The sequence below is a fragment of the Poecilia formosa genome, unplaced genomic scaffold (genome assembly GCF_000485575.1).
Source record: "Poecilia formosa unplaced genomic scaffold, Poecilia_formosa-5.1.2 Scaffold95, whole genome shotgun sequence".
In the NCBI taxonomy this organism is placed as follows: domain Eukaryota; kingdom Metazoa; phylum Chordata; class Actinopteri; order Cyprinodontiformes; family Poeciliidae; genus Poecilia; species Poecilia formosa.
The window spans coordinates 604,232-630,803 of NW_006800034.1; the positions used below are offsets into that span (position 1 = coordinate 604,232).

Here is a 26,572-nt window from a genome sequence, read left to right on the forward strand (position 1 = left end):
TATTTCAGAGATTTTTTTAATTTAATGTCTTGATTTTATTTTTGAACCATTTTTAATTTTCAAGTGATTGTATTTCAGAGATTTTTTTAATTTAATGTCTTGATTTTATTTTTGAACCATTTTTTATTTGTAAGTATTGATTTTATTTTTTAGCCATTTAACCAATTCTCTGTAGAACCATTTGTCTCTGCTAATGACATCTTTAATATATTTTTTGATCCCAGGCTTAGTTTATAGACTGCAATGTCAAATTAGGCACAGGTATAAGTCTGACAGTTTGTGCTCTCTGAGAGGATCTGTAAGTATTTGACATTGTTCCATGCCCATCGTTGACATTAGTCTCTAAAAAAATGTGGATCATCTACCAGGAACACTCCAAAGAGCATAAGTTTCTGTAGTGTAGTGGTTATCATGTTTGCTTTACATGCAAAAGGTCTCTGGTTCGAAACCAGACAGAAACAGAGTTTGCATGTTCTCTTCATCACAGGTGTTTACTAAAGGTCAACAAGGGTCTGTGGTGTCATGGTCTGTACTCTGAATCCAGGCATCTGAGTGCAAGCCTCAGTTGAAATTTTCATGCATTGCATCTCACATCATCAACTTTAGAACCTCAAACTGAAACAGAGCACAGAAGTTCAGTTCCTGTAGTGTAGTGGTTATCATGTTGGCTTTACATGCAAAAGGTCTCTGGTTCAAAACCAGACAGAAACAGTTTTTGTAGGTTATGCATCTCTTGGGGTGCAGTGAGACAACAAGAGCCTTCCTCTTTTGTGATGGTTCATTTTCCAATCGACTTCAATGTAGGCTTCTTTGAAATCGAAGCTACTTTACTTCAATTACCAATTGGCAGTTCTAAGGCGTAATGCACATGTGTCAAACTCAAGGCCCGCCGGCCACATGTAGCCCCCCAGCATTTTATAGGCCAATGATTGACTTAAAATAGATTTTGAGCATGAATTCACTACAAACTACATTTCAACCAAAGGTTTGTAATGTGCTTCCTAACCAGACGCTCCAAAGCGTCCGGTCCATAACTCTTCAACACGCTGTCAGCTCCAGGTCAGAAAGACGCATTTAGTTCAGAGACCATGAGATGATATTCAGAAAGAATGTTTTAAATTAATTGATTTCAGTTGCCTCTGAGACTAAATCTTTGCATAAAGTCTATAATGTCTGCCCATGTGATTGTTTTTATTATTTGTTTGCTTACCTTTAAACACTGATTTAAATATTGTAATTTTTAAACTGAGTAGTAATTTTTACATCCATGGAAACTCAAATGTAATATTTAAAACTTCAATACATAAAATCAGTTATTTAACAATATGAGGTGTTTAATTTATTTTTAACATTGTATTTTCATACATTTATGCTAGAGGTGCCCAAGTCTAGTTTTCCAGAGCTACCATCTGCAGCTTTAGATGCATTCCTTCTCTAACACACCTGGACCATTGAGTCATTATAAGCCTCTACAGAACTGAATGAGGGAAGTCAACCTTTTGTCTGGGGTGTTTTAGCAGGGATGCACTCCTGATTTGTACTGTCAATGTGGCCCATTGAGGGGGGCCAATATGCTGAAGTGGCCCTCTGTGAAATTGAGTTCGACACCCCTGATCTAAACTAACTTATTTCACCTAGTGGTTTCATCAGAATCATTTCGAATGGGTAAAAACTCATAAATATATATGGGTATAAATATTATCCTGCTGTATTTTATTTATTTTTTATTAATGTTTATCAATCAGACCTTTATAACACATCGAGTATTCATGACCTGTCATATACACAAAAACCTCACATCAGGAATAAAAATAGACGTCTATAGAAGCTGTCACAGTATTCTTGAAAGTGACAGAATTGTTGGCAGGAACAACTCTCATCACTTTCCAAAGCAGCTAATTAAAGCTTAGCAGCTTTAACACTGATTTAGTCATCAAGACTTTGCTTAGGTATTGCAGTATAATGCACTTCAAAAAAGACATGACTTAAATGTGCAATGTTTCTATTACTAATGACTTTCTAATGGCTGCTGGTTCAGTGAAAACAGCTGCTCACCTTTGCGACCACGGTGACAAAATGTGTTGGTGTGGTCTCGTAGTCCAAAGTCTCGCCAGGCTTCACTCTGAGGATCCCGCTGTGTCCATCTATAGTGAACTTGGCAAATGGGGAACTCTAAAGATTTAAGAAATCAAACCGTTACTGGGACAGAAACAACGAGAAGCAGTCAAGCTAAGGCTGACGCATCATTTGCTCCCAGCAGTTTCAGCCATGGACAGTTTGATTTGACATTTAACACATGAATTATAGCAAACACAGCACTGCCGGTATTTGGGCCTACACCATATCTGAGCTCCCATTAAGCTCTCAGTGCTTTGCTGAAATGTAATTGAAATTTAATCCACTAAAGTAACGCTATTTCCAGACTGCTCTCTTTGGTATCAGATTAATCTTTCTCTTTGTCGCTGTCCCATCGCTCGGTTCCTCCGATCCACATGGCAGCACAGCTAACATGATGACAGCTTGACCTCCGTTCCTAACCCTGAATGTTGGACCAGCTGCTAGCGTCACCGTATGCGAAAAGACGATGCGTGCTGTTAAACTAAGTAAAAAAACAACAACAAAACAATAACAAACATAAAACTAAAATGTAAAATAAAAACATAAAAACAAAAACGTTATAATGTACTCCAAACAAGGTTTTGGAAACACAGATGTCAGGACAACTTTAACTGTTTGAGAATTTGGAGGTCGAAAGCCACAAAGAGCTCAGTTGTCGTCGATCAACATTAAATTCAGCTGGATTCCTCAGAAGAGGTGCTGAGAGAGGTGTGGCGACGTTGTCTTCTTGGGTTACTTCCTGCGCGAATAAAAGCTGCTGCAGTTTAAATACGAGAGCTTTTTCTAATTGATATGGGAGTGAAGATAATAGATTCAATGCTTTTAAAATAAAAAGGCTTGAAATCCTTTGGGAAACATTTGTTTGATTGTACTTTACAAACAGCAATCACTATTTTCGCTATAGAAAGTACCCCTGGCTCAGTTCCTCTGTGTGTAGCTGTGTTTCAGGACAGAGTCAAGCCTTCCATTTAGTTTGTGTACTTTTTGTCTTTCCATCCATAAAGGTACTTCTGGGTCAGTTCTCCTATATGCAGTTATTCCTCTTTTCTAATGAAGCTCCTGACAAGAGCAAGTGTTGCTACTATTTGTTTTTCCTACTCATACAAAACATTTCTGGCTTAGTGATTCTGTATTATTTGTGTCTCTTAGCCTCCCAACACACAACTGGTCAATTCAATCGGCTGCTCTTGCAGAGGCAGGTTTTTCAAGCGGTTCTCTCCGTTAAAACAGAGTGGTGTCTTCCCACTATTGCCATGTGCTTGATCAAGACGAGGGAGTTACATATAGAACCAAAGTAAAAACAGAAATAAAATTGAACAAACAGCATTCTGAAAATTTACCTGTAAATAATATGAAACGCTGCCTCCTGAACCCAAGTCCTTGTCTATAGCATGGACTCTGTAGATGCTGCTTCCCGGAGCAGTGTCCTGGTAAAGAGACTCAACTTTATTGTCAGGTTTCAGACACAACAGTACAAACTGTGTATTAATTTAGCACGTTACCTCTGGAACATCAGTGATAAAAGGCAGACTTTGAAATTCTGGCGGCTCATCGTTGGCGTCTGTCACAAACACTCTCACAGTCTCAACAACCTGTGGGCAATAAAAATAACAAATGCTTGTCTGTGACCAAAAAGAACTTTATTTTTTATTGTAAGTCTGAAAATTATTAAAAGAAAAATACTTTTATGTTTTCAAACTTCAGTCGTTACAGATAGGATTCAGTTATGTATTATTTTCTAATCAGATTGGTTTCAATTGACATAAACAGCCAAAGTTATAGAGGGATAAACTTCAGAAAGCAAGAAAAACATAATTTAACCTTGCAGGGTTAAACTATTAGGCCAAATAGTCACAATCCAAACTACAACTATACTGGAGGGAAATTAAGTTGTTGACAGTCACTCACTTTGCATCAGAATTACACAAAAATATGAAGGAGTCAGCATAAATAAATAAAAGCATTCAGAAAATTAGTTTAAAAATTATGTTCTCCAATTAGATTTAAGAGGAAACAACACGTTACATAAATAAAACTCTCTGTTTTCTATTTTAAGTCGCCAATATTGTGCATAATATAAGAACACATGTACCTCTTCTAATTAATGCACGACATGTAAGTTGTTCAGCAACAATAATAATCGAGCCAACAAAATCTACACAGCAAACTTACTTTGTTGCGTCCATCTGTTATGCTGACAATCACTGAGATTTCATCTTGTTTCTGGAGAAAGAAGAGGATTACTGTTAAGTTCAGGTGAAAGATTCTAGCTTGCTTTAAAATCTAACATGTTCATCAGCAGGCTCACCTCTCTGTCCAGCTCCTGAATTAGAGTCACGTTTCCTGACTTGGGCTCCACCCTGAAATATTCAGTGGAGCCTTTTTCAAATGTGAGGCCGTATCGTACAGGATCCCCCTCTGGATCTGTCCCGTTCAGGATGTATATCTGTGTTCCTGTCAACCACCAAACGCGGGTGCAAATTTAAGGCTACATGCAGGAAAAGCATGACTTGAAGTTCATAGTTAGTTTATGAGTAGTTAAGTCAGATCAGCTACTGGATGAATAATTTTTATTTAGCTGCTTTCTGTTCCAATTAGCCCTGTCCCTGCAGAAGGAATAAATTCCCACAGCTTGATGCTACCACTGCCATGTTTCATGGCAGGGATGCATGTACATCTTGTATGTAGGCCAAAGATTTCAATACAAACGCTTGCCAGATGCATTTTTTTGCATTTTTATTTGCAGGATTGAAAATTGTGGCTTAGCTTCCTCAGCTCCATAATTATGCATTACTTTGTATTGGGGGTATGAATACTTTTGCAAGGCACTGTGTTGTTTTCTTCCTGCGATGCTTCGACATGCGTCACAATCCTAAAGGCATTATAACTGTGATAAGCCGCAGCGCCGGTACATATTCGAGAAATTTCAGGCTTAACAACCAAACAATGTGCAATGAATTGTTTTTCTCTGCCACACGTCATTATAAAATGTGTCACAAATTATTCAGATCTTAACATAAAAAGGTGGAAACATTCAAAAACACAGTGGACGTACCAACAGGTGTATCCTCAGAGATGCTGAACAAGGCCATGTTCCCACTTATGCTGCTAGGACCGTTGTCATAGAAATATGGAGCATAGTCTGATTGCCCTGCATGACAAGACAGATAAAAGAGATGAATAAAATCGTCTGAGAAGGAAAAAAAATAAGCAAAGAAAGGCATTCCATACACTCCACAAGTAAGATAAATAACACAAATCATATAGATGTTATTCAAGATTATGTTCAAAACATCGATGAGTATTCTATATGAATAACTGCTATGTGTGTACGGACTAAGAACAGCTGCAGTCATTCGCTAAAAACAGCAGAAATCCTAGACAAGAGTGGGAATAATGGAGTCATATCCTGTGTGTGTTATGCTCTCTGTATAAATACACAGCTCTGGAAAAAAAATTAAGACACGACGAAATGATCAGTTTCTCTGATTTTACTTTTTATAGGTGTATATTTGATTAAAATGGACATAGTTCTTTTATTCTATGAACTACTGACAACATGTCTCTGAAATTCCAAGCAAATATTTTGTATTCATTTGCACAAAATGAGAAATGGTCACAACAACCAAAAACATGCAGTGCTTTCAGATTTCAAATAATGCAGAGAAAACACGTTCATGTTCATTTAGAAACAACAATACTAATGTTTTAACTCAGGGAAAGTTCAGAAATCAATACTTGGTGGAATAACCATCAGGTTTTCATTGGGATGCTCTTCATAGTGAGCTCTTCATTTTTCCCAGAGCTGAATATATATCCATATATATAAAGTTTTATTGGAGAGCCTATGTGCCAGAATCATAGTGCAACAGAATCAAAGAGCATTTTACCAGAATCAACATAAGAAATAATTTATCCATGCACAAATTCAAGTTTAATTGTTGAAATTCAAATGTATATATCAAAATACGGTGAAGTAAATAACACACAAGCAGCCTGAACAGTTTACTGTAAGATGGACATGCCCTCTTTGTGCTAGAGGATTAAGCAGATAAGAGCAAGACAAGAAGTCTTAACCACACACACACACACACACGCACACACACGCAAGCAAAAGAAAAACAACAGTCTCACCCAAACTGTAGTGAAGTAGCAGGAGGAACATGAACGCATGCGTTTTCTTGTATTTCTTCATCCTGGCGCGGAGCTAAGGCTTGGCTGGCTCATGTGGAAGGCTTGGTGGAGGGAAAGCGAGCGGTGAGTGTCGTGCCCTTCTGGAGATGTCTCAGCAGGCTCAGAGAGGAGAGGCTGGGGCAGATTCTCAGGCACTAATCCAGTGACGCATCCCTTCTCTTTACAGGCATCTTCTGCCTCGCTGCTTGTGCTCCAACCTACCCGGGGAGGCAACAGATGCAGAGCTGGGAGTTGGGGTTTCACACGTTGCGGTGTGAAAATTACACTTCTGCACACACGTGACAATCTGTACATGGGCTGCCTGCATCAGTGATTACTGCTAACTCAGTTTCTAGGGTGCTGTTCAGTTTTGCGACAGGGAGTCGCATCATCAGGTGCACTGGGTTTCACGTGTTGCGAGCCAGAGCCAAGAAACTCAAGTGACCTGTGTGTTTACTGAGGTTAAACATGTCACATTTATGCTTTTTGTCTTGCCACACCATACCACTGTCATGAATGAAGGACTTCAATAACAACAGAAAAACTAACCACAGGGCCGTCTAATAAAAACAGGACTAAAAAACAAACATATATATTCATTCAAGTTAATTTTATTTCATAACTTTATAAGTAATGACATCTCTAAAGTAGTGACTGTACATTTCCACATCTACAGCAAAAGTTAAAAGTAGAAGAAGCTGAAAGTGTGACAAATAAGACTGTGAAAATCCATGTTTCTTTACACAGTTAAGACGGTGTTGCATTTTGCTGTCCGATTTTTTTGTTATTTTTTATCTTGAATGGCACTTGTGTTTTATAGACAATAAGTCAAATGCATTTGTGTAAATGACCCAATTTCCATTTGTTCAATTAACAATGAAAAAAAAGTGGAATTGCTCAGTCATAATCTTAAGACATACTAAGAAAAAAAAAAAAAATTGTTGCATGCTGAAAATGATGCTTTTCATTATGCGTGGTTGATGACAGTTGTTAAACGTCACGCTTTTTATTTTTGAACACTGTTTTTCACCTTGGCCGGAAAGGAGAGAGAGAGAGAGACAGACAAAGAGAGAGAGAGAGAGAGACAGAGAGAGCTTTTGCACCTTGTCTGAAAGAAGGTGTTGAGCGAGTGAACAGTTGTGTGACGTCTCAGAGAAGTGTGTGAACTGCACTGACTCATGCTGAGGTGCAGAGTGTGTACCTCCTGCATTCACAGCTATAAAAATAGTCTCCAGCTGAATATTAGTCAGTAAGTAGAGAAAGCAGAAGAGGTGGAGAAACACGGTGAGGATAATAGGAAATATATCAGAAAAAAAAAAACCCATTTTCTTTGAGAGTCCATGCATGCACCATCGCAGGAGATTATTACATGTTACACGGTTTTGTTAAATCTTTGTTTCATGCAAGAAACCATTAAACTCTTGATCCAAAAGTATTTAACATTTAGATTTTTCTTGATCAAATACAAGATCATTTAAGGCCTGGTGTTTCAAAGAGGAACGCACATTAAAGAGTTCAGTTTCGCGCAAGTCAACAAGAACGTAAGATGTGAAAAAGTAACTTAGTAAGACGAATCATTCCTCCTTCTCAGAACCTTCAAGAATCAAGTCTGCCTAAATGTTCCCGTTAAAGTTCATCAGTCCACTGCTTGTACGACATTCAACACCTTTGTTCTGTTTTTCAAAATAAAATTTGTTTGCACAAATGAACAAATATGTGTGTAATAAATCACTTTGTCAGTGCTGTGGGGAATTATCAGTGTACTTTAGCGACTTATCTAAATATGTAAACAAGAAAATGTCTTGGCTTTGCTCAGATTTTTAAACTTGCTTTACTTCAAATAGACGCACGATAATCCTGAAGCCTCTAAGCTTGTAAAAAAAATAAAAAATAACCTTGGAACCACACCAAACATTATTCATCAATTTAAAAATTGACTGGCAGATGGACGTTTCCATCCCAGTTGATGGCACATCACCTCACACCAAAAGCCTGCTCCAATCTCATCCATCACGCCCCTCTTCATCCCTCCCATTAGGGTCGTTTTCCTGCCTGGTATTTGTACCAAATCGTTCACATGATCTGAGCAGGTTTAAAGCAAAGAGCTTGGCAGCTGCTCGCTCCACGTGCCCGCGCCTCTTCCCAACACCTGTATATTTACAGATGTTAGCATCTGCTGCAAGTGCCCTGGTTTGATGGTTTAATTTTAGAGGAGCAGCCAGATGGTGGACAAGAGGATTACTAGGCTAAGCCTGCTTCACACCGACTTGTTTATGGGGGAAACGGGCTACAGGGTGGACCCCTGATGGTCCATCAGTCTGGCACAAACAAGCGAAGAGCGTGGATGACAAAACGGTAAAACCAGCAAGTATTTATCTGTCAGATTACTCAGCAGGAAGTTAAAGAAGGAAGCCGCAGGAGATCAGAGATTTATTGTTTGGAAACCTGAAGTTAGCAGGTTGCTGGATGTCATCAGTGGCTTCAGACTTTAAAAATGTCCTACAACACTTTTAAGAACGTGAACACGTTACTGTAAATGCGTCTCTTTCCAAACAGGGATTTTTAGAATGACTGCAAGAAGAAAGTCAACTGTGTTTTTAAAATATAATGTACAAAACCCTTTTAACTTTCAGAATTTTGCAGGTAAATTGTGTATAAATTGATATGTTCTCATTTATTTGTATTACTTTAATTAGTAGGAAATGGAAAATTGATCAACATTTGATGTGTATTCATGAGTTTGATGATAGCATTTGATAAAATGTAATGTTTATTGGTTGCTCACAATTGGTGACTATGATGTCTTAACGATGAAGCAGTTTACTTTACAGTAAAGCAAACTGTTAAAATGTGACCAATTTCATTGTGTGATCTCGATTAAATAACTCATTGAGATTGAAATGTCGTTTTAGCAGAAAAGAAATGCAAGTGTTTACATGACTGAAATGTTAATTATAATAATACATTTTTATCATTCTATTACTATTTAATTAGATCAAGTAGAATCTGGTAGAATAAGGCAAGAGAACAAGGGTAATGTGCCTTGGATATGCAAAATGTTAACTTATAAATTATAAATATGAAATAAAATCACCCCAGAAAGAAAAAAAAATGAAAAGATTCAGACAGAAACATCTCACAGAAGAGCTATTTTAAACTGTTTTAATTGGTGTTGAAGTAGTTTTGTGTCATTTATAAACATATGAACTAATGTCACGTATTCACCATGAAACTGAAGTGACATAACAGTGAATGCTTAATCAGAAGCGTACGCCGTTGTTCTAATGTGGAAGAGCTTTGGTCGACATGCAATACTTCTGCTTAAGTCTGTCAGCAAAAATAAATAGAAAACAAAGTATAATACAAAAACAGCTCCTCTATGTTAGACTGAGTGGTTTACCAGATCCCTGCACTCACAGAATAAACAATCCTTCAACATTCAATTAAGAGCTCCATCTCAGGGTGTAATCAAAACACATAAATTTGTCTTCTTGATTTGTAGTATCAACATGCAGCTCAGAATCTCATCCCCTTCTTCAACATTTTTCCAGAGCCTTTGTTATCATCTACCAGCCACATAAGATTTGTATTTAAAGGATAACACTTGTATGCTGACTTGAAACTTTGTTTAGTTCTGTGGAGGAAAAAAAAAAAAAAAAAAAAAAAAGTAAAACTCCAGTGGATGTCTACTTCCGTTTGCCGCCACCGCCGTTGGCCAGAATCATCACCAGCCTCATGAAAATGTTGAGCGTGTCCATGTAAATCCCCATACACCTGTGGGGTTAATCCACTCATGAGATGCACATACAACACATTACAAACTGAAATTGCAGAAAAATTAAACAAAACAAAAACAAAACAAAAAAACAAAACAGAAATTACTCACGCATTTATGGGGTCATATTTCTGTGCAGCATACAGTGGGTGTGTCTCCGCTCTCTTAATGACCTTCTGTGTGTCGTAGAGGAGGAACATGCTAAAGAGAACGAGGCCTCCGTAGACAGCGACAGAATACAGGCCTGCTCCAATCGCTGAGGTGGGTGGCAGAAACATCGACCCTGAAAATTAAAAATAAAAAAATTAAAAAAAAACCCGTAAGGGTCGCTTTGCTTTGAACAAGCAGGAGAATCAGGTGCAAGGGTAACCCCAGAAATGAGACTTTTATGAAAGAATGTTTTGATTTTGTCACGACTCATGTGATGGAAGCAGGAGCTCTTGTTAGATCAAACCAAAATTTAACATTCTTGAACAATCAAAGCGCTGTGTGGTGGAAAACTAACATTGGACATAATCCTCAAAACACCATCCCTACAGTCACTCATGGTAGGAGTGGCAGTGTGAAGCTGCAGGAACTGTTTTAATATGTATAGCAACATTTCATTTGAAACTGTATTTTTAATTAATTATCACTTTTTTTTTTCTTTGGGCACATCACTGCTAAATGTTAATGTGTTTGTTTTCAGTATTATAACAAGAAGGATCATTAAAGCTACTAGAATTTAAAAAAAAAGGCTAACAAGACTAATCACTACATCACTTTATGTATTGCATAATGAATAGCCTTCAGCCAACTTGTAGTTACCATTCTACTCATTATCACTGAGTGAGACATTTTAACTGTACTAACCAAGAGAGGAGGCGAAAACCACTCCAAAGCCGACAGCAAGCGGACCTCCCATGTTGAGGAACTTCTCACTTGGAGCGCACATAGCCACAGTGGACAGACCTCCCACGATGCCTGCAGTGTACCAGGCAGCCCTCATCATCAGAGGCCCACCCAGCAGAGTTAGCGGAGCGATGACAGCACCCATCACACCTTTTCAACAAATACAGCAACCAAATAAACATTACAAACAGCAGAAACAAAACAAATTCTCATAAAAAAAAAAAGGTAACTTGGATGTGTCTACATGAGCAGAGTCTGACTAATTAACCAGCTAAGAGTGGTTTGTTATACGCTTTTAACAAAAAGTGGTTTTCATTTGTGCAGAACAGGACAAAGTGATAATATTCAGCTTAAATACTGGCTAGCATTATATGCTATAATTCTACTTAGAAACATGGTAAGAATACAAAATATAAGGTAAAATTACTGCAACAAATAATATGTTAAGTTTTTACTTCCTGTTTTTAAAAAAAAATAAAGTAGTACAATGAAACCATAGTACTTTTATTCAAAGTGATTAGAGCTATTAGAACTATTATTTTACCAGCTTATACCTACAACAAACTAAACTTCAAAAGTTTAAAAAAAAAATCACATTTATTGATTTTCCCTTTCCTTTACTGCCCTCCGGTGCTTAAATAAAGTAACTGCATACCAGAAATTACAACGCATGTGAAAAATCTTGTTTTTCACCAACTTTACTGCTTTTTTCCCCCCAACGATGGCAATTTTTATTGAGCATAGGTTGCTAGGAAGAATGTTAAAATGAAATAGAAATAAATGCAAAGTTGTTTATCGCGAAAGAAAATGTATTTTGTCACAAAAAAAACAAAAAAAAAAAACAAAACAATATTTGCACCTTGTTTTAAGTCTGCCACAAAAATTGCATACCACCAACATTTTAAAGACAAGGCAGCTAATATTTTAACTCATTCTGAGGGAATTTGAAAATCAGACTACTCCTGTTCAAATAAAACATCAAAAACAGACTTAAATTGTGTGGGAAGCACCAGGATTGGACTACAGGTATTCCCTTAAATGCCTATAGGCTCCCTGGGATGTGTGGAAAAACAACTGTCCAGATTTAAAAAGGTTAGAGCTACCTTGAGTCCTGTGGCCTCTTGTTTGTATTTATGGGTGGGTGTCTAATAACACCAAAGCAATGAAGTTTGTGAAAGTCATTCTGTCATTTCTAAAACTTTTAGTCACAACTTTAAAAAAAACATGTTTTGTCTGCAAGCAAACCTGCATGCAGCATCCAAGCCAGATGCTTGGGCATCGGGCTGTGCTCATAGGAGATAGATCGAACCAGCATCCCCGCTCCAATCATTGCTGCAAAAGTTGCTCCGATTGCCTGGTAAATAAAGAACAGGCATTGCATTCAACAAGAAATAACAACTGATACCCAAATTAATTTAATATCCAAACAAAAAGGCTTCAAAGCGCAGCTACAAAACTCACCATCCAGGACCCCCTCATCATCAGACCCATCAGCGCCGGGTTCCTGCTAACAGCTACAGCCGACAGGGCCGTCAGCCCAATGCTGCCTGCAAAGTACATGTAGGTGGAGTGGATTCTGTCCTTCACATGCTGAGGCCAGATCCTAGACGAAGTGGAAAACGAGCCTTAGAAAGTACTGAACAGAACTGAAAATGTGCGATGCAATAAAGTGCAGCGTCTACTCGTAAGCATCCTCGTCACTCACATTGATTTCTCAATGGCGCCGATTTCATTGGACATGCCAAGACCGTAATAGCAAAGTGCTCCCAGGCCCACCACTGCACCTCCGGCAAGAACCATTCTTCCCATGCTGTCAACTGGCAAACAACACAAAAGACGATTTCATGTATAGTTTGTCAAAGCCACAATATCGTGTTGATTAGTAATACTTATGTATATTTGTGTAAAGCAATCACTTTTGATGGCTGTGTCGGTTGCTGGTTCAAAAGCTGCTTCCTTCAGCTGCTCCCTGCTGGTTTTTGCTCGGCGGAATCCAAATCTGGCCTTTGAGGCATAACCCTTTGGATGGAGGAAGAAATTTGACAAAAACTTGTAAATGCCGTTTTCTAACTGAAGTTTCAGGATCAATTTTCAGCTCACATGTAAATCAATACAAGTCAACAGCAAAACATTCCATTTTATCATCTATGAAATCTATTAACCCAATTTTAACCAGTACACATAATCAATGTGTCATAGTCAATAAACTGCACTCAAACATATTGAGTGTCAAAATAAGCCAAAGAATATCCAAAGATTTAATCACTTAGACCTAACTTACTGTACTTGCTGTACCTATAAAGGTAATAAAGCTTATGTGTGAAGTTTATAGGGCTTTCAAATCCTTTAATATTTTGAGAAAGCTCACCATGACGACAGACTGAGAATGTTTACTACGCATTAGGCTGTTGAGTATATTTAAATTGGTCAATTAATGATGAATATTAAACACCAATATTGCAATGATGCTATATTTTCAATACACCGTGCAACCCTACGTAAGATGCACAAAAGATCACAAAGTCAACTGGGAACAGTGTTGTGCCACCTTATGCTTCCTTCAAATCGATAAAACTGAACATAGAGGAACATTAGAGAGATTATGGATGTTTGCTAACCAAGAGTTCAGAACCTATACGGTACCTGCTGCGGCCTGAGGAGGGGTGGGCAGGCCTTCAGGGTGGGCGCTCTCAGGGCTGAGGAGCCCTGTGACAGCACAGGACGGAGCCCGACTAGCGGGAGACTCCTCAGGCATGTTAGCCTCGCCACCAACATGTCTGCAATTTCCTTCTACTTTGTAGTGACCTGAAAACACACACACACACACACACACACACACACACACACACAGACAGACATGTACACAAGTGTCATAAATATTTATTTGTACTTTATATGTATTTGATTAATTTAGCAATATTAATAAAGCTTTTATTCTTATCTAGCTTTTTCATCTATTTTGCAATGTCTTACATAAAATTTAAATTTTAAATGACTATTGCTTACTATTTACGTTTTGCATTTTTTTTTGGAAACTTATAGTTTCTATATTTAGGATGTTTTTTTCCTATAATTGCTTAAATATAATAAAAAATAATAATTACATTTCTACCTTTGTACAACACTTTATGTTACAGATAACCAGATGAAAAGTGCTCTACATATAAGATGCAATCATGACATGTTTGGTGTCAATCCCCAACAAAGGCCTGCTTGTTGTGTTTAAGAACCATTTGCTTTAAAATATAACTCACAACAACAACAACAACAAAACATATTTAAGGCCTTGCAGTAAGTTATTATTATTTATCAAAATGTTTTATGTTACAACCATTTTTAAAAATAAAGACACGAAAAGCTGCTTTCCGATGATAAATTGTTAACAAAATGAGAATTTAAAAGCTTGGTACATTTTGCAGGGCCAAAGACAAAAGCTAACGTATCTAATCAGTTGATTTGTGGTATATTTAAGAACTTGAAAACGCAAAACATTAGAACAGTAAGTTACTTAGAAAGAGTCCAAGAAAGGGAAACGTTTTCTCGAACCCTAAATTGATATAACTGTCACAGCAACATACCTATATAAGGGTATTGCCCGTTAAATAAAAAAACGAAACAAGAAATGCAGAACCAGTAATTTAATTCAGTGAGGTAGCTAACGTTACGTAGCAATGTTTAACTGCGTAGAGGATGCCTGAAACATTTCTGAGATTAACCTGATTTGCAATGATGAAACTAAATAAGTCACTTAGCAAACAGAGGAAGATATTTTGCATAGACAAAAATTCTTAAACACAAACTGAAGGCTTCTTACCGAGAGAAACAGAAAAACGTCCGAGGTTCACCTTCCTCGTTAGAAATGCGCGAGTCTCTGACGTAACTATTTTGCAACGAGCTGATAGACCTTCCGGAAGATTCTGGATTCTACGTCATCACCGAGCGACGGAATATCAATTGTAGTTCCGAATTGTTAAGCATTTTAATCGTAGGATTATGATATAAAGAAGCATGTAAACACACTAAAACGCTTTAAAAGCACCTCGTGTCTATATATATATATATAAAATGTAAATGTAAAATAGTTTATATAATCCAAAGGAACGGAAATCAGATTGTTGCATCATGTAGTACCCCGAAATTTTACTAGCTGTAACACTGCTGTAGCATATTTTTACTGAAGTAAAAATAAAAAAGTAATCATCAAAGAAATTACTCAAGAATGAGTAAAAAGTATCAAAAACTGATCAGCTACTGATCAGAACATCTGATTTACTTAAAAATTCTGTCAACAGATTATGTGCAGATTCGGGTATTTTTTTAAGACCAACATGAAAAAATAATATAAATAATTGACATAGTAGAAAAGGGTAAACTACTTCAAGTGGCGGTAAATTGTATTCACTGTATCTTCATAATTTACAAATGTCACAAAAGGCTCAGCAGATAGAAGAACATTAGAACAACAATTGCTGTGTTGTCATATACCCCATAAAGCTCTCAATAGGCAACTAATAAAGCAATATAATGCAGGGTAAACATTTCTCCACTAGATGGAGTCATTCTTCTTTAGCTGAGACAAAAAGATAACCGCTAAACCCTGAATTTTTAATTCCAAAACTACATGTTAAACACGTTATAAGCCACAAACCTACACTTTTTTTCCTCTAAATACTGATAAGAATGTGCGTGTAAAGTTTATTTGACGAGTAATCAATTTGTGGGTTCAATGCATGGGATCGTTGGTGGCGCGCCTCCTGCTTGAAGCTCCGCTCCTCTGTAGCCAAAGTTGATTCAGTGCGAATCAGTGAGTTGCAACTGCTGGAGTTCTCATTCACTTACAGAGGATGCTCTCCCCACCATCCTGATCAACATGGTTTTATTGAACTCCCGTGATTTGCTTAGCGGAACTCCACCAAACGCTTCTTCGTTGCGAATGGATCGTTTTCTGTCGCAGAATTAAAGGCGCATTTTGAAAGCAATGGAATCAGTTTCCCTGCCGAGCCGCACTTTGAGAAGAGGCTGAACAAGTGGAATGAAAGCGGGACGCCTTCCGACATCATAGCTCATCATAATGGTTGGTTCTTAACAAGTTTGAGTTTGACTTTACTGACAGCAACCTGCTGAAGAACAGGAACAAGTTCAAAGTTTACAATATATCTCAAACAGTAAAGTTACTCCAAATAAGACACTTGTGACTTTGCTCATGCGACTTTTATTAAGACGACATGGTTTAATTTGTCCTCATGACTTAGGGGGATGATTCAGTCAGATTTATTTATCTTGAGCTTGTTTCTCCTGTAGACTTTAGTTTTCTAAATAGTAATGTTGTTTATGCTTCTATAAATCAGTGCATGCAAGTGCTTTAAGTTTGCTGCGCAGTTTCTGCAACTTTTTCTCATCAAAAACCACACGGTTTAATACACTCATGAAACTGTGGGTGGCATTTGTATTCAACTTTGTTTGCCACTGGATGAAATCGAGCGCTACCAATCGTTTTGTAATTCGTAAATGTGGCCAATCTTAATCACTGCAGAAATACAGATGCTTTATGGAGGGAGATCTGTGAACAAACTGCATCATGAAAAGCAGGGCTAGGATGTAAAGCAATAACCCAACTTTTAACACTTGACTCTAGAAATAAAATTAGGCAAAAACGAAAACCTACTGACACACGAACCCTTTATTAAGCTTACGCAAGTTATGCACGACATCTTTATTCGGAGAAGCTGCCAATAGGTCTAGAAGCTACAGAGATCCACAGAGCAGGTGGAAGAAGATGTTGTAATACTATTTGCCATGCTCTCCATAGAGATGACCTGTATTTTTTTTTTTATGGACAGGGAAGCTGCTCTGAGTTTGTGGAAAGATGGTTGAGCTATAGAGCAATCCCAAAATAAAATCTGCAAAGACAGGGAAATCCTTCCAGCAAGACAGCGACCCCACACACTCAACCAAATCAGCGACAGAAAAGTTTGAATATATCTTAGTCAATTTCAAACAGCTATCCCTAACTGAGAATCTGTGGACATGAAACAAGAACAAGAGTGTTTTCACATTCTCTTTATCCAGTCTGATGTCCAATCTTTTGAAAGCCATATGCAAATATTGTGCTAATCGTTTTAGTTTTGCCAATGGCTTTACCTGTTATCGGTTTTATTTAACAGCTTGGCTCTCCAGTTTTATTTATGTGGGGAAGGATTACATAAAATATGCCCTGTGCATATACAGAGAACTGGTGGTTTATCTTGGTGGCTACTGAGCACAAAAAATTTGTTAATACCAAAAGCTATGGAATATACTCAATATTCATCAAGATACTTAAATGTGGCAAAAAAATAATAACCTTTTTCTAATAGCAGTTTTAAGCTGTAACTTTTCTAATTTTCTATATCAGCTAGCTGTACCACATCTCTAACATTAGCTTACACATAAACATGAATAACATGTTCTCTCATCAATAATAATAATAATAATAATAATAATAATAATAAAATCTGTTATTAAATTAAGCTACTACGACTTTCCGCCACCAGAAAGTGGAGTTGTGAGTGATGACAATTTGTGTTCCAATACTGAAAATGTTATTTGAATAGAAAACAGTGAAACTGACAAAACATGTGCATCCAAACAACAACATAAACCCATGTGAAATCCTGATATTTTAAAGGCTAAAATGTAAAACGATGCATGAAAACACAATAAGAAATTATTTCAGGAGATAATACTCCCCCACATCAAATTTATTTAACATAAATATTTCAAAAGCAATACATAATGAAGCTAATGTGTATTGGAGAGTAAATCTATTGCTGCCATTCACTGTTCACTATATATTCACCTGGTACAGCAGACTCAGTAGACAGTTTAGTGTTTAGTCAAAACATGTTTATTCTTCATTCACTGAAGCAAACAGAGCAACGTAGAATATTCAGAAATCTTACTCAAGTAAGAGAAGCGTTATTTCAAAAATATATAGAAAAAACATTAGAAGTATATTTTTTCCCAATAAGCGACTCATTTTTCAATGTTGTTTCAGAATTTAACATGTGAGAAGAAAGTGTAAATAAAAGATCATCCCTATTTATCCTTCAACTCATATGTCCTTTAGTCTTATCTTATCTTAAACAAAATAAAACAATAGTGCATGAAACTACATGTCAGTTTTCATGCATTTGGTGGAGAAGAGAAAAATTCAGACTTTTCTGTATTTGACTTCCAAATCACCAATCAGAAACGATCATGAAAAACATGCTAAAGATTTTTTTATTTTTTTTTTTACATTCTTTGTAAATAGGCCCTATTTGCATGCAAAGCCAAATTCCATAGTTGTAGTACAGTCACATGCAAAACAGGCTTGGGTGACTGCTGCTTAATTTGTCTCCACATAAGATTTACATTAAATAAGAGGCAGCTATTAAAGGCATTTTGTAACAAGATGATAAATGGTGCACAAGCGATTTTGTTATGAGCAGATGATCAAACGTGTCATATGCCTCAGTGGCTTGTGAATATTCACGAATGTCAGCTCAAGTGTCCCCCCCTTTTACACAGCAGATGCAATAAGCTGAGATAATTGGTGTACATCTAATTTACTATATAAATGACAAAACATCTGACTACTTATTTACTTGATGAATTGTGGATGTGAAATATCTTTTTCTTCCTGAAATTATATTATGTGGATAAAAATGCACATTTAGCTCTGCAGAAAGCTGTCAAAAAAGCTTGTAGGGTTTGTCAATAACTGTCTTCTTTGGGTCTTTTTGGTCTGTTACTTAGCTCAGGTGCTGCCATTTAGCACACGAGTGGCCGAGATAAAACTGGAAATTCTCTCAGGTGTAATACAACTTTGCTCCTGAAGAGTGTCGTTTCTCAGTCGAGGCCGATTGCGCACGAGTTACGACATCCGAGATCTAAGCCACTGATGGTGTGACGTGTAAATGACCAAGCAGTTTGTGTTCTGCTGCCTCACCCCAAAAGCAGGGTTCAGAGTCACTCCCGTGTAAAGACCCCTTTGTGGTCGTGGCATGCGGCAGAGTGGTGCAAGACGGCGCAGACTTTTCCTTCCGATGAAAACGCGTCTCATTGCACGGCTCACCTTTTTTCATTACATACTGTTCCACGTCAACAGTGCTTTCTCTCTGCCTCTACTGGAGCTGCAAAACTTCCTGTTCCCACTCGAAGAATTTCACAGGCACCGTCCAACCATTCCCTGTGTTTAGACTGCAGTCATTTGGACCTGCTTCTGTGCTCGCAACTGGCCGGGGCAGAGGTCGCAGCGGGATGTGAGAAGTGAAACGCTGCTTCTGCTAATACAAGAACCTGAAGGCACTCAGAGTTCAACGCAATTCAGAAAAGAGACTGGAAACGCTTACGTGAAAATGTAGGAGGTGGTTTCAAGTTGCATTGTTTATTAGCAGCAGCAGTTTGCTGGTGCGTCTCAAATTTGCCTCCGTGTTCAGGCTGTTTCGTTAACTGTGTTTGTGTTGTAGTTGATACACGAAAGCAAGGAAGGTAGGCAAGCATCTGCATCACCGTTGCCATTTTTCAGGGCTGAATGCCTTATTATAAATCTTTAGTGGCCCCCGAATAATTCAAATTTGAACAAAATATTGAGACAAATAAACAGCAACATGCCTGGAAGACCTATTGAAAAACAGCCAAATGTCTTTCAAAATTAAAATGGGCAATAGTTATAGATCATTTTCTTTTACTGAAGAATCCTTAAACTGCATGATGTTCACGAGAAATATAGTTGCGTTCAAGTGCATATAGCTTTTTCACCTCTTTTGGGGCATTCTGATTTATTATAATTATAAGTTATATGTTTTTTGAGAATTAATAATTAAAAAAAAATCCATAGAAATACAAAGGTAAAAATGACAAATCATGGTACAGATAAAGAGATATCATTTTGTGGACGAAATAAAAATAACTCAATAGAACATACACTGCATGTCACACTGAGCACACACACAGTGAAAAATGGTCAAGGCAGTGTTATGCTTTGGGGCGTCTTTTCTTTCACTGAGACTGGGAAGATGGCAGAGCTGCATAAAGGATTGTCCTGAAAGAAAACTTTTTTTGTGTTTTTAAAGGCTGCAAATTTTGACAATTTTTTTACATTGGAAAAAACAAAAACTAAAGCAAAACAAAACTGTATGTTCAGATAAGCTGCCTCAGTATGGCTTCATGTCCCTGTTTGTCAGGATTACACTAAACTCTTAAGATTAGTCAGGGATCTAAGACGCACTGCAATTATCTTTGAGGTAAACCAGTATCATTCTTTCAAAAATGAGCAGTATGTTAGCAAATAGCTGCTATTAAATCCGCCCTTTTCTTCATTTAACTACCAAGCACCTCCAGTCTAACGACTTATAAAAGTCTCCAGCGGCCTCCAGGTGTAGAGCTCTACAATTTATGGTGCTGTGACAACCAGGCCTTCGCTTTCAGTTTCAGCACAGCACAGTTTTAGTTCTCAGCATCTGGACCTGTGCAGTCTACACAGCTTAGTTGCTCAATGTCATTCAATGAGGACCACTGTTCACAATGTATTCTCCCAGTGTTATCAAAAACGAGAAGCTGTAGCTTTGGACTTCAGGCTGCTCTGCTGCCTACGTCTGTGGGTGGTAGACAGTATCACTTAAAGACCCGACAACCCGTGAGTTTTTTTGGCACGCAGCTTCGTAGAAGTGGGATAACAGTTTAATTGGAAAGATTGTGCTTGATTGCAGCCTGTCACTCATATTTTACTCTGCACTCGGTTGTTTGTCTGCTCAGTTTTTTAAAAGAACTTCTAGGCATGACTGACTCGTAAATACAGTGTCTCTATGTGCCCCAGCCCTCAGTCTGGCATGGTGGGTGGGCATGTTTCTAAAATGCACTGGTGCACTTAAAGATAACAAAGACTTCCTCATAACAAAGACTGGCTTATATCTGAGACTAACAATGTTTTTTTTTTTTTTTTACTTTTTACCTTATTATATGAAATGCTTTTGTGTTTTAGTAAATGCCTAAAACTCTCTTCTTTTGCAAAGGAGAGATACATGGCTGTGCACACTTATAAAAATTAGGGAAGCAAGAGTCTTTGGAACGTAAAAAGGCTTTGTGTAACGGTTCTTGTGACTCAGCATCACACTGCATTTTTGTGTCCACGCGATAGCATCAACTTCCCCCTACTAAATAAACATATCTAAAACACAGAGGCGTTTTTCACAACTGCCTGTCTTCAAATGTGCAGCATGTGATGCTGAGAGATTGATGTTGATTTCATTTTACAGGATGGGACATTGGCTACATTTGGGAACACAAATAACTGGAAGGCTCCTTAAGAAGGTGGCTGATGACCTGAAAGACTGGCAGAACCCATTTGGAAGCAGAGTGTAAAAAAAAAAGCAAAAAAACATCTAGACACAGCCGCGTCCGAGAATGAGAATCAAATACACAATACCCATTGTCTTCTTTGTGGCACTTGTTGTCATTGAGAAGGAAAACAGGATCATCTCGAGGTGAGTCCAATGTTCTCGTTTTGTCTCTTTGCCAATTTGTGCTCGCATCTCGTCCCATCCTACTTCCATTTCATGTCTGCAAACTAAATATTTTGTGTCATTGTGCTTGAAAGCTTTCATAATTACAAAGACAAATGTTAATAGAAATGCTAAAATCTCATGTCTACTTTAATTCCAGGATACAACTGATGATATCATGATATTTCTGGAGAATAAAAGTTTAGCCCCATGACCAACATATGGACCATTTGACTTTCATGAGATATTAGAGATTAGGGCCTCTGATCAAACAAAAATGACTTCGAGAGACCTCCTTGTAGCAGACATTAATTATTAGAGTCAGGTTTATGACTCCAATAGTTAATATCCACTATAAGGAAGAGATAATCAGTAAGAAAGAATGAGAAAGCTTTATGAAATTACCTTAAAAATTGATTAATGGTAAATATGAAATGCCAACAGGTACGCCTCAGCAAAGGTTATAGCAAATTAGATCTTTAAAACTCCACCACTGCAACTGCACTGCAAAACTGTCTTTAAATTTTAAAACTATGCTTTTTCATGTTTTTAGGGTGTCAGATAAGCTCAACCTGAAGCAGACCCCCCAAACTCCTCTACAGCCTGGTGCTTTCTCCCACTTAGTACTGAAGCACAATGTCTCCTTCCCCGCACTCAGCAAAGACTTCAAGGTGATGAAGCGGCGCCTAGAGAACTACAGCGAACACCAGGAGGTACCAAGAAAAGGAAGGAAACATGTTCTCCTGTTGGCCACCACCAGGACTGGATCCTCGTTTGTAGGCGAGTTTTTCAACCAGCAAAGTGACAACATGTTTTACCTATTCGAGCCTCTGTGGCATGTGGAGAAGATGTTGACGTTGGACACTGGAGGTACCAACGCCACTGCGTCGGCCAAGGCGTACCGTGACGTTCTCCAGCAGCTTTTTCTGTGCGACTTCTCCCTGCTGGAAAGCTTCATCGACCCGCTCCCTGTGAACCACATAACCACTAACCTCTTTCGCCGGGAGTCCAGCAGCTTTCTGTGTGAGGAGTCCGTCTGCAGCCCTGTTGTCAAAGGTGTTTTTGAGCGGTACCGCTGCAAGACGAGACGCTGTGGGCCCCTGAACCTGACCATGGCATCAGAGTCCTGCCTGAAGAAGGATCACAAGGTCATCAAGTCTGTAAGGGTTCGGCAGCTTGAAAATCTCCGTCCACTTACTGAGGATCCGCGTCTTGACATCAGATTCATCCAGCTGGTTCGGGATCCCCGGGCTGTGCTGGCCTCGCGAATGGTTGCGTTTGCTGCCAAGTATAAGAGCTGGAAGGAGTGGGCCCTGGGTGGGGAAGAGCCCCTCAATGAGGATGAGGTGAAGAAGCTCAAAGGCAACTGCGACAATATCCGGATGTCTGCGGAAGTTGGCCTCAGGCAACCCCCGTGGCTGCGTGGTCGGTACATGTTGGTGCGATATGAGGACATTGCTCGTTTTCCCATGAGGAAGGCAACGGAGATGTTTCGATTCTCTGGAATTCCTCTCACTCCACAAGTGAAAGCCTGGATCCTGAAGAACACCCAGGTTTCTAAGGAAACCAGCGGGGTTTATTCTACCCAGAAGAAATCCTCTGAACAAGTAGAGAAATGGAGGTTCAGTCTGCCATTCAAGATAGCCCAGGTTGTGCAGAGAGCTTGTGGGCCAACACTGAAGCTGTTTGGGTACAAATTTGTGAGCAGTGAAAAGATGCTAACAGACAAATCTATAAGTCTTATTGAAGATAAAGTCTTTAGGGTTTAAAATAAAAAAAATATCACAATAGCAGAACAAATAGAGGAAAAAGGACAGTTATTATTTTTTTTACTTTATTTTCTTGAAGTGAGGTTCAATGAAGTCATTATCAGTGATAGTTTCCTTACCTGTAGTAGACTAATGTCATATTAGTAAGTTTGCAGGAAGAGGGATGGGGTAGAGTCATTCAAACAGATCACATTTTAGATCATTTTAACAATATAAAAACTGAAAATGTTTAGATATGTGAATGGGTTAACCATCCCATCTGTGGTCATTGTGCTTCAGAGATTTGTGTTTATTCTAAGTCTTTTATATAATGTATAAGGCTGGAATTATTGTCTTGTTACTGCATTTCTTTTTGTCAACCTTAGTTCCTTTTTTAAAAAAAAAACCTACTCTGACTCATTTGTGCTGTTTCTCTTCCTATTTTCATTATCTCTGTTTCTAAGGTTTCCTTTTTTTTGTGCCAAATTCTAACTTGGTAAATTAAATTATTTTCATTTTTGGTTATGTCCTGCATTTGTCCAGTTTTCTGTTTTTTTTTTTTTTTTTTTTTTTTGCATGTTAGCTTCTTTCAAGTGTCCCTCTGTTGTATTATCTCTCAGATTTCTCTCTCAGCTTTTTCCACAGCATATGTCACCAGTCGTCCCATTATTGTACCAATAAGCACTCTGACCTGCAGATGTTCGTCTCCGTTCCCTCCTCTCATTGCAAACGTTGGCAGTTGTTTGTGCTTCTGGTTTCATTTCCGCCTACATTGAGGTTCTGTTCGCACTTTTCCTTGACATTATTCACGGTCAGGAGACTGCTTTTAAAGTTGTAAAGTGTAGATGGTTGATGGTTAATATAAAAGCATCAGATCATAAAAAATGAGTAACCCTGGTTAGCAATTAGCTTTCCAATGCTCATGTAGTTCATATAATTTTCTGTTTATTGATGCTGCATATAATTTATGGCAATATGACATCATTACAAGTAAGGGAACTTTGTTCTAGATTTATTTTTATACTTAATTTTTATATTTTTTATTTTGTTTTTATCTAATAACTTTGCAGAACCTCACTTCAAAATTTTTTGAAATATTCCTTTAAAACCTGTTTGCATTGATTATATTTATTGTGATCAGTCCTCGTAAAACAGATGATCTGTTTTCATACCTTTTGTACAATTTAACATAGTTTGAGGTCATTATTTATCCGAACTTTAAAGCTCAATAAAATACAGTTTAGCTCTTTTTACACTCACAACTACTGCAACCCCATTGTCTGTTTTTTGTTCTGAAAGACCAAAATTTTATAGCTGTGGCTTTGTGAACAACAATGAGCAGTTTAACTAAAACACTTCCAGGAACCTCCACTCATTGTTTTTTGTGAAGTTTTTTTTTTTCTGCAGGAACAACAAGAATTATGATTGCACCAAAGACACACAAACCTGAAATTGTGTTGTATTGCAGTGTCTTGCCATGCAAATAGTTTATCTTTTGACTTTGGGAAGTAATCTCTCATGAAAATGTGTCTATTTGTTTCTCTGTCTATACTGGCTGAATCTGCTCATTTTGCACCTTTGCAGAAGTTACTGTTTTACAAATCTGTATTTTGACTTTGTTGAGGAAACATTTTGTCACCTCCCTAAAATAATGGCTTATGTCTTTTTTTTATTTTTATTTTTTTGCCAAACGTAGTTTTGGCAAAAACAAAAAAATCTCTCCCTTTTTATTGTTAAAAGATGATTTAGGGAAAGACTCACTTTTAGAAAAAAAAAAAATAATAATAATAATAATAATTAATTAATTAATTAATTAAATTAGAAATTACTTAAGCCGTAAGTTTAGAAAGGTGACAATATTTTGCCATATGCTGTTCAAAATGTTTGCTAAAGATCACCTGAAGCAGATGTCGCTACTCTACTGTAAGCTAACATTCCAACTGCAGCTGGTTTGCAGGATTGTGCAAGGTTTCTCGACAGGTCTCTGTTGACACAGCTCTTTTGGCAGGTGTTGATAAGAGGCCACAATACCCTGATCTCTATTTATGTGCTGATGCTTGCCTTTTGTCTTTTGCAATAAATCGACTTTTAAATTAAATGCAAATTGTTATTTCTTGTAAATGGGGGGAAAAAAGAGAGAAGGAAAACAAAGAAAAAACCATAACGAACAAAAAAAAAACAAAAAAAAACACTGCAAACAGATCCGGAAACAGTCTCCAGTCCTGACCACAGTAAACTGGATGTGTTTCAAACTGGAGATTGTCTCCCAGACTTGCAGCTCCTGCCAACACGTAGGAGTAGTATTTAGTGAGAAAAGCTGAGATTTCAGCTTGTTGCATCAGTAATTGATGGACGATTGACTGAGAAAAGCACACATTACCACAGAAGCCCTGCTTTATCAATTAAAGTCTTAATCTGTTTTATAGCACTAAATTAATTCATGATTGTTGGTTGTAAAACAGAACTACCAGCTGGATGGTGTGAACCACTAAACAATGTTTTTAAATTCTTTTCAGACTGTGATAAACTAACAAGTGGTGACGATTTGACTGAGATGGATTATTAAACGATATGTTCATAAAGCCTCATCTTTTCAGCAAGCTGCTGTATGTCACTGAATAAGAAAATCATCAGAAAATAAAAACGGATTTCAATTAAAAAGTTTAAAAAACATTCAAATATTTTTAGCATTGATTGTGTATTTTTTATGATTATGGGGGAAACCTTACATTCTGTTTTTCAGACATTTTCATAATTACATGAAACTAACAAAAAGGGGTTTTTAATGGAAAGTCAGCCAACTGTAAATTAGATCTCCACACTGCACAGTATAGGTACTGAATACTTGATCTGGGCATCTTTTGCATAAATTACTCCATCAGTGTGGAGAAAGCCTGGCATGCTTTCACACTGGACATCAGGAATGGGTTAAAACAAGGACAGAGTTATCCTGAATACAGCCGTCTGTGGTTGTTCTTAAAGCTCCGACTTCAGCTGCAATTTACACCTCATGAAATTCCCTTAAATTCTTCAAAGAACTTCACTTAACAATTTTTTGAGGGTGCAGTTGAAGGTGCACCTTTTTCTACTACTCATTTTTCCTTTCACTCAACCTGAATTGCAGGCTCTTTAGCAATGGCCTCCATTTGGAGGATGTCATTGACTCTCTGGCAAACAGCTCTCAAGTTAGGACTTTTCCCTACGATTGAATTGGTCACAACATTTCTGTATTATTATTGATTTGATGCATTTCTGGGAATCTGAATCTTGGGTTGTCATGTGAAAACTTGTTTGTTTGTCGTCTTTCTCTGGATGGGTTTTTATTGAAATAAAATTTTGTT

The 26,572-nt window shown here is 37.7% G+C and overlaps 3 protein-coding genes, 1 long non-coding RNA gene and 1 other non-coding gene across 6 annotated transcripts in view; 3 read left to right on the forward strand and 2 right to left on the reverse strand.

Moving 5' to 3' along the window:
- Window positions 1–8,104, reverse strand: part of LOC103142280 (cadherin-related family member 1-like) — a 19,170-nt gene extending 11,066 nt beyond the window's left edge. Inside the window, exons 1-7 of one of the 2 annotated variants that reach the window (XM_007558263.2) lie at window positions 6,253–8,103; window positions 5,174–5,269; window positions 4,427–4,572; window positions 4,291–4,341; window positions 3,621–3,710; window positions 3,459–3,545; window positions 2,056–2,172 (exon numbers count right to left, since the gene is read on the reverse strand). In XM_007558263.2, coding sequence (XP_007558325.1) covers window positions 2,056–2,172; window positions 3,459–3,545; window positions 3,621–3,710; window positions 4,291–4,341; window positions 4,427–4,572; window positions 5,174–5,269; window positions 6,253–6,313 — 648 coding nt within the window. In that variant the 5' untranslated portion in view covers window positions 6,314–8,103. Of the gene's footprint in view, window positions 1–2,055; window positions 2,173–3,458; window positions 3,546–3,620; window positions 3,711–4,290; window positions 4,342–4,426; window positions 4,573–5,173; window positions 5,270–6,252 lie in introns of both variants that reach the window. The other variant, XM_007558264.2, reaches the window with a different exon arrangement.
- Window positions 389–461, forward strand: trnav-uac (transfer RNA valine (anticodon UAC)). The gene has a single exon. It is a non-coding gene; the product is annotated as a tRNA-Val (tRNA).
- LOC107836899 (uncharacterized) lies at window positions 1,161–12,216 on the forward strand. Its single transcript, XR_001662873.1, has 3 exons — window positions 1,161–1,171; window positions 3,023–3,025; window positions 11,348–12,216. It is a non-coding gene; the product is annotated as an uncharacterized LOC107836899 (long non-coding RNA).
- Window positions 9,431–14,874, reverse strand: ghitm (growth hormone inducible transmembrane protein). The gene is made up of 9 exons (XM_007558265.2): window positions 14,772–14,874; window positions 13,601–13,762; window positions 12,874–12,976; window positions 12,663–12,774; window positions 12,419–12,560; window positions 12,203–12,311; window positions 10,919–11,107; window positions 10,178–10,349; window positions 9,431–10,065 (listed from the first exon to the last, which is right to left on the reverse strand). The coding sequence occupies exons 2-9, from the start codon at window positions 13,730–13,732 to the stop codon at window positions 9,978–9,980; spliced, it is 1,047 nt and encodes a 348-aa protein (XP_007558327.1). The 5' UTR covers window positions 13,733–13,762; window positions 14,772–14,874; the 3' UTR covers window positions 9,431–9,977.
- Window positions 14,875–15,756: 882 nt separating this feature from the next.
- On the forward strand, window positions 15,757–24,928 carry chst3b (carbohydrate (chondroitin 6) sulfotransferase 3b). Its single transcript, XM_007558266.2, has 3 exons — window positions 15,757–16,031; window positions 21,238–21,465; window positions 22,037–24,928. Exons 2-3 carry the CDS (start codon window positions 21,386–21,388, stop codon window positions 23,250–23,252), a joined length of 1,296 nt encoding a protein of 431 aa, XP_007558328.1. The 5' UTR covers window positions 15,757–16,031; window positions 21,238–21,385; the 3' UTR covers window positions 23,253–24,928.
- Window positions 24,929–26,572: the final 1,644 nt, after the last annotated feature.

Coding starts and splice junctions, on each gene's coding strand:
- ghitm (XM_007558265.2), bottom strand. CDS start 13,732: ATGTTGGTGGCGAGGCTAACATGCCTGAGGAGTCTCCCGCTAGTCGGG. Junction 12,561..12,662: donor GGCGCCATTGAGAAATCAAT/GTGAGTGACGAG, acceptor CACTTCGTCTAG/GATCTGGCCTCAGCATGTGA. Junction 12,312..12,418: donor TGATGAGGGGGTCCTGGATG/GTGAGTTTTGTA, acceptor TTTATTTACCAG/GCAATCGGAGCAACTTTTGC.
- chst3b (XM_007558266.2), top strand. CDS start 21,386: ATGAGAATCAAATACACAATACCCATTGTCTTCTTTGTGGCACTTGTT. Junction 21,466..22,036: donor GAAAACAGGATCATCTCGAG/GTGAGTCCAATG, acceptor TCATGTTTTTAG/GGTGTCAGATAAGCTCAACC.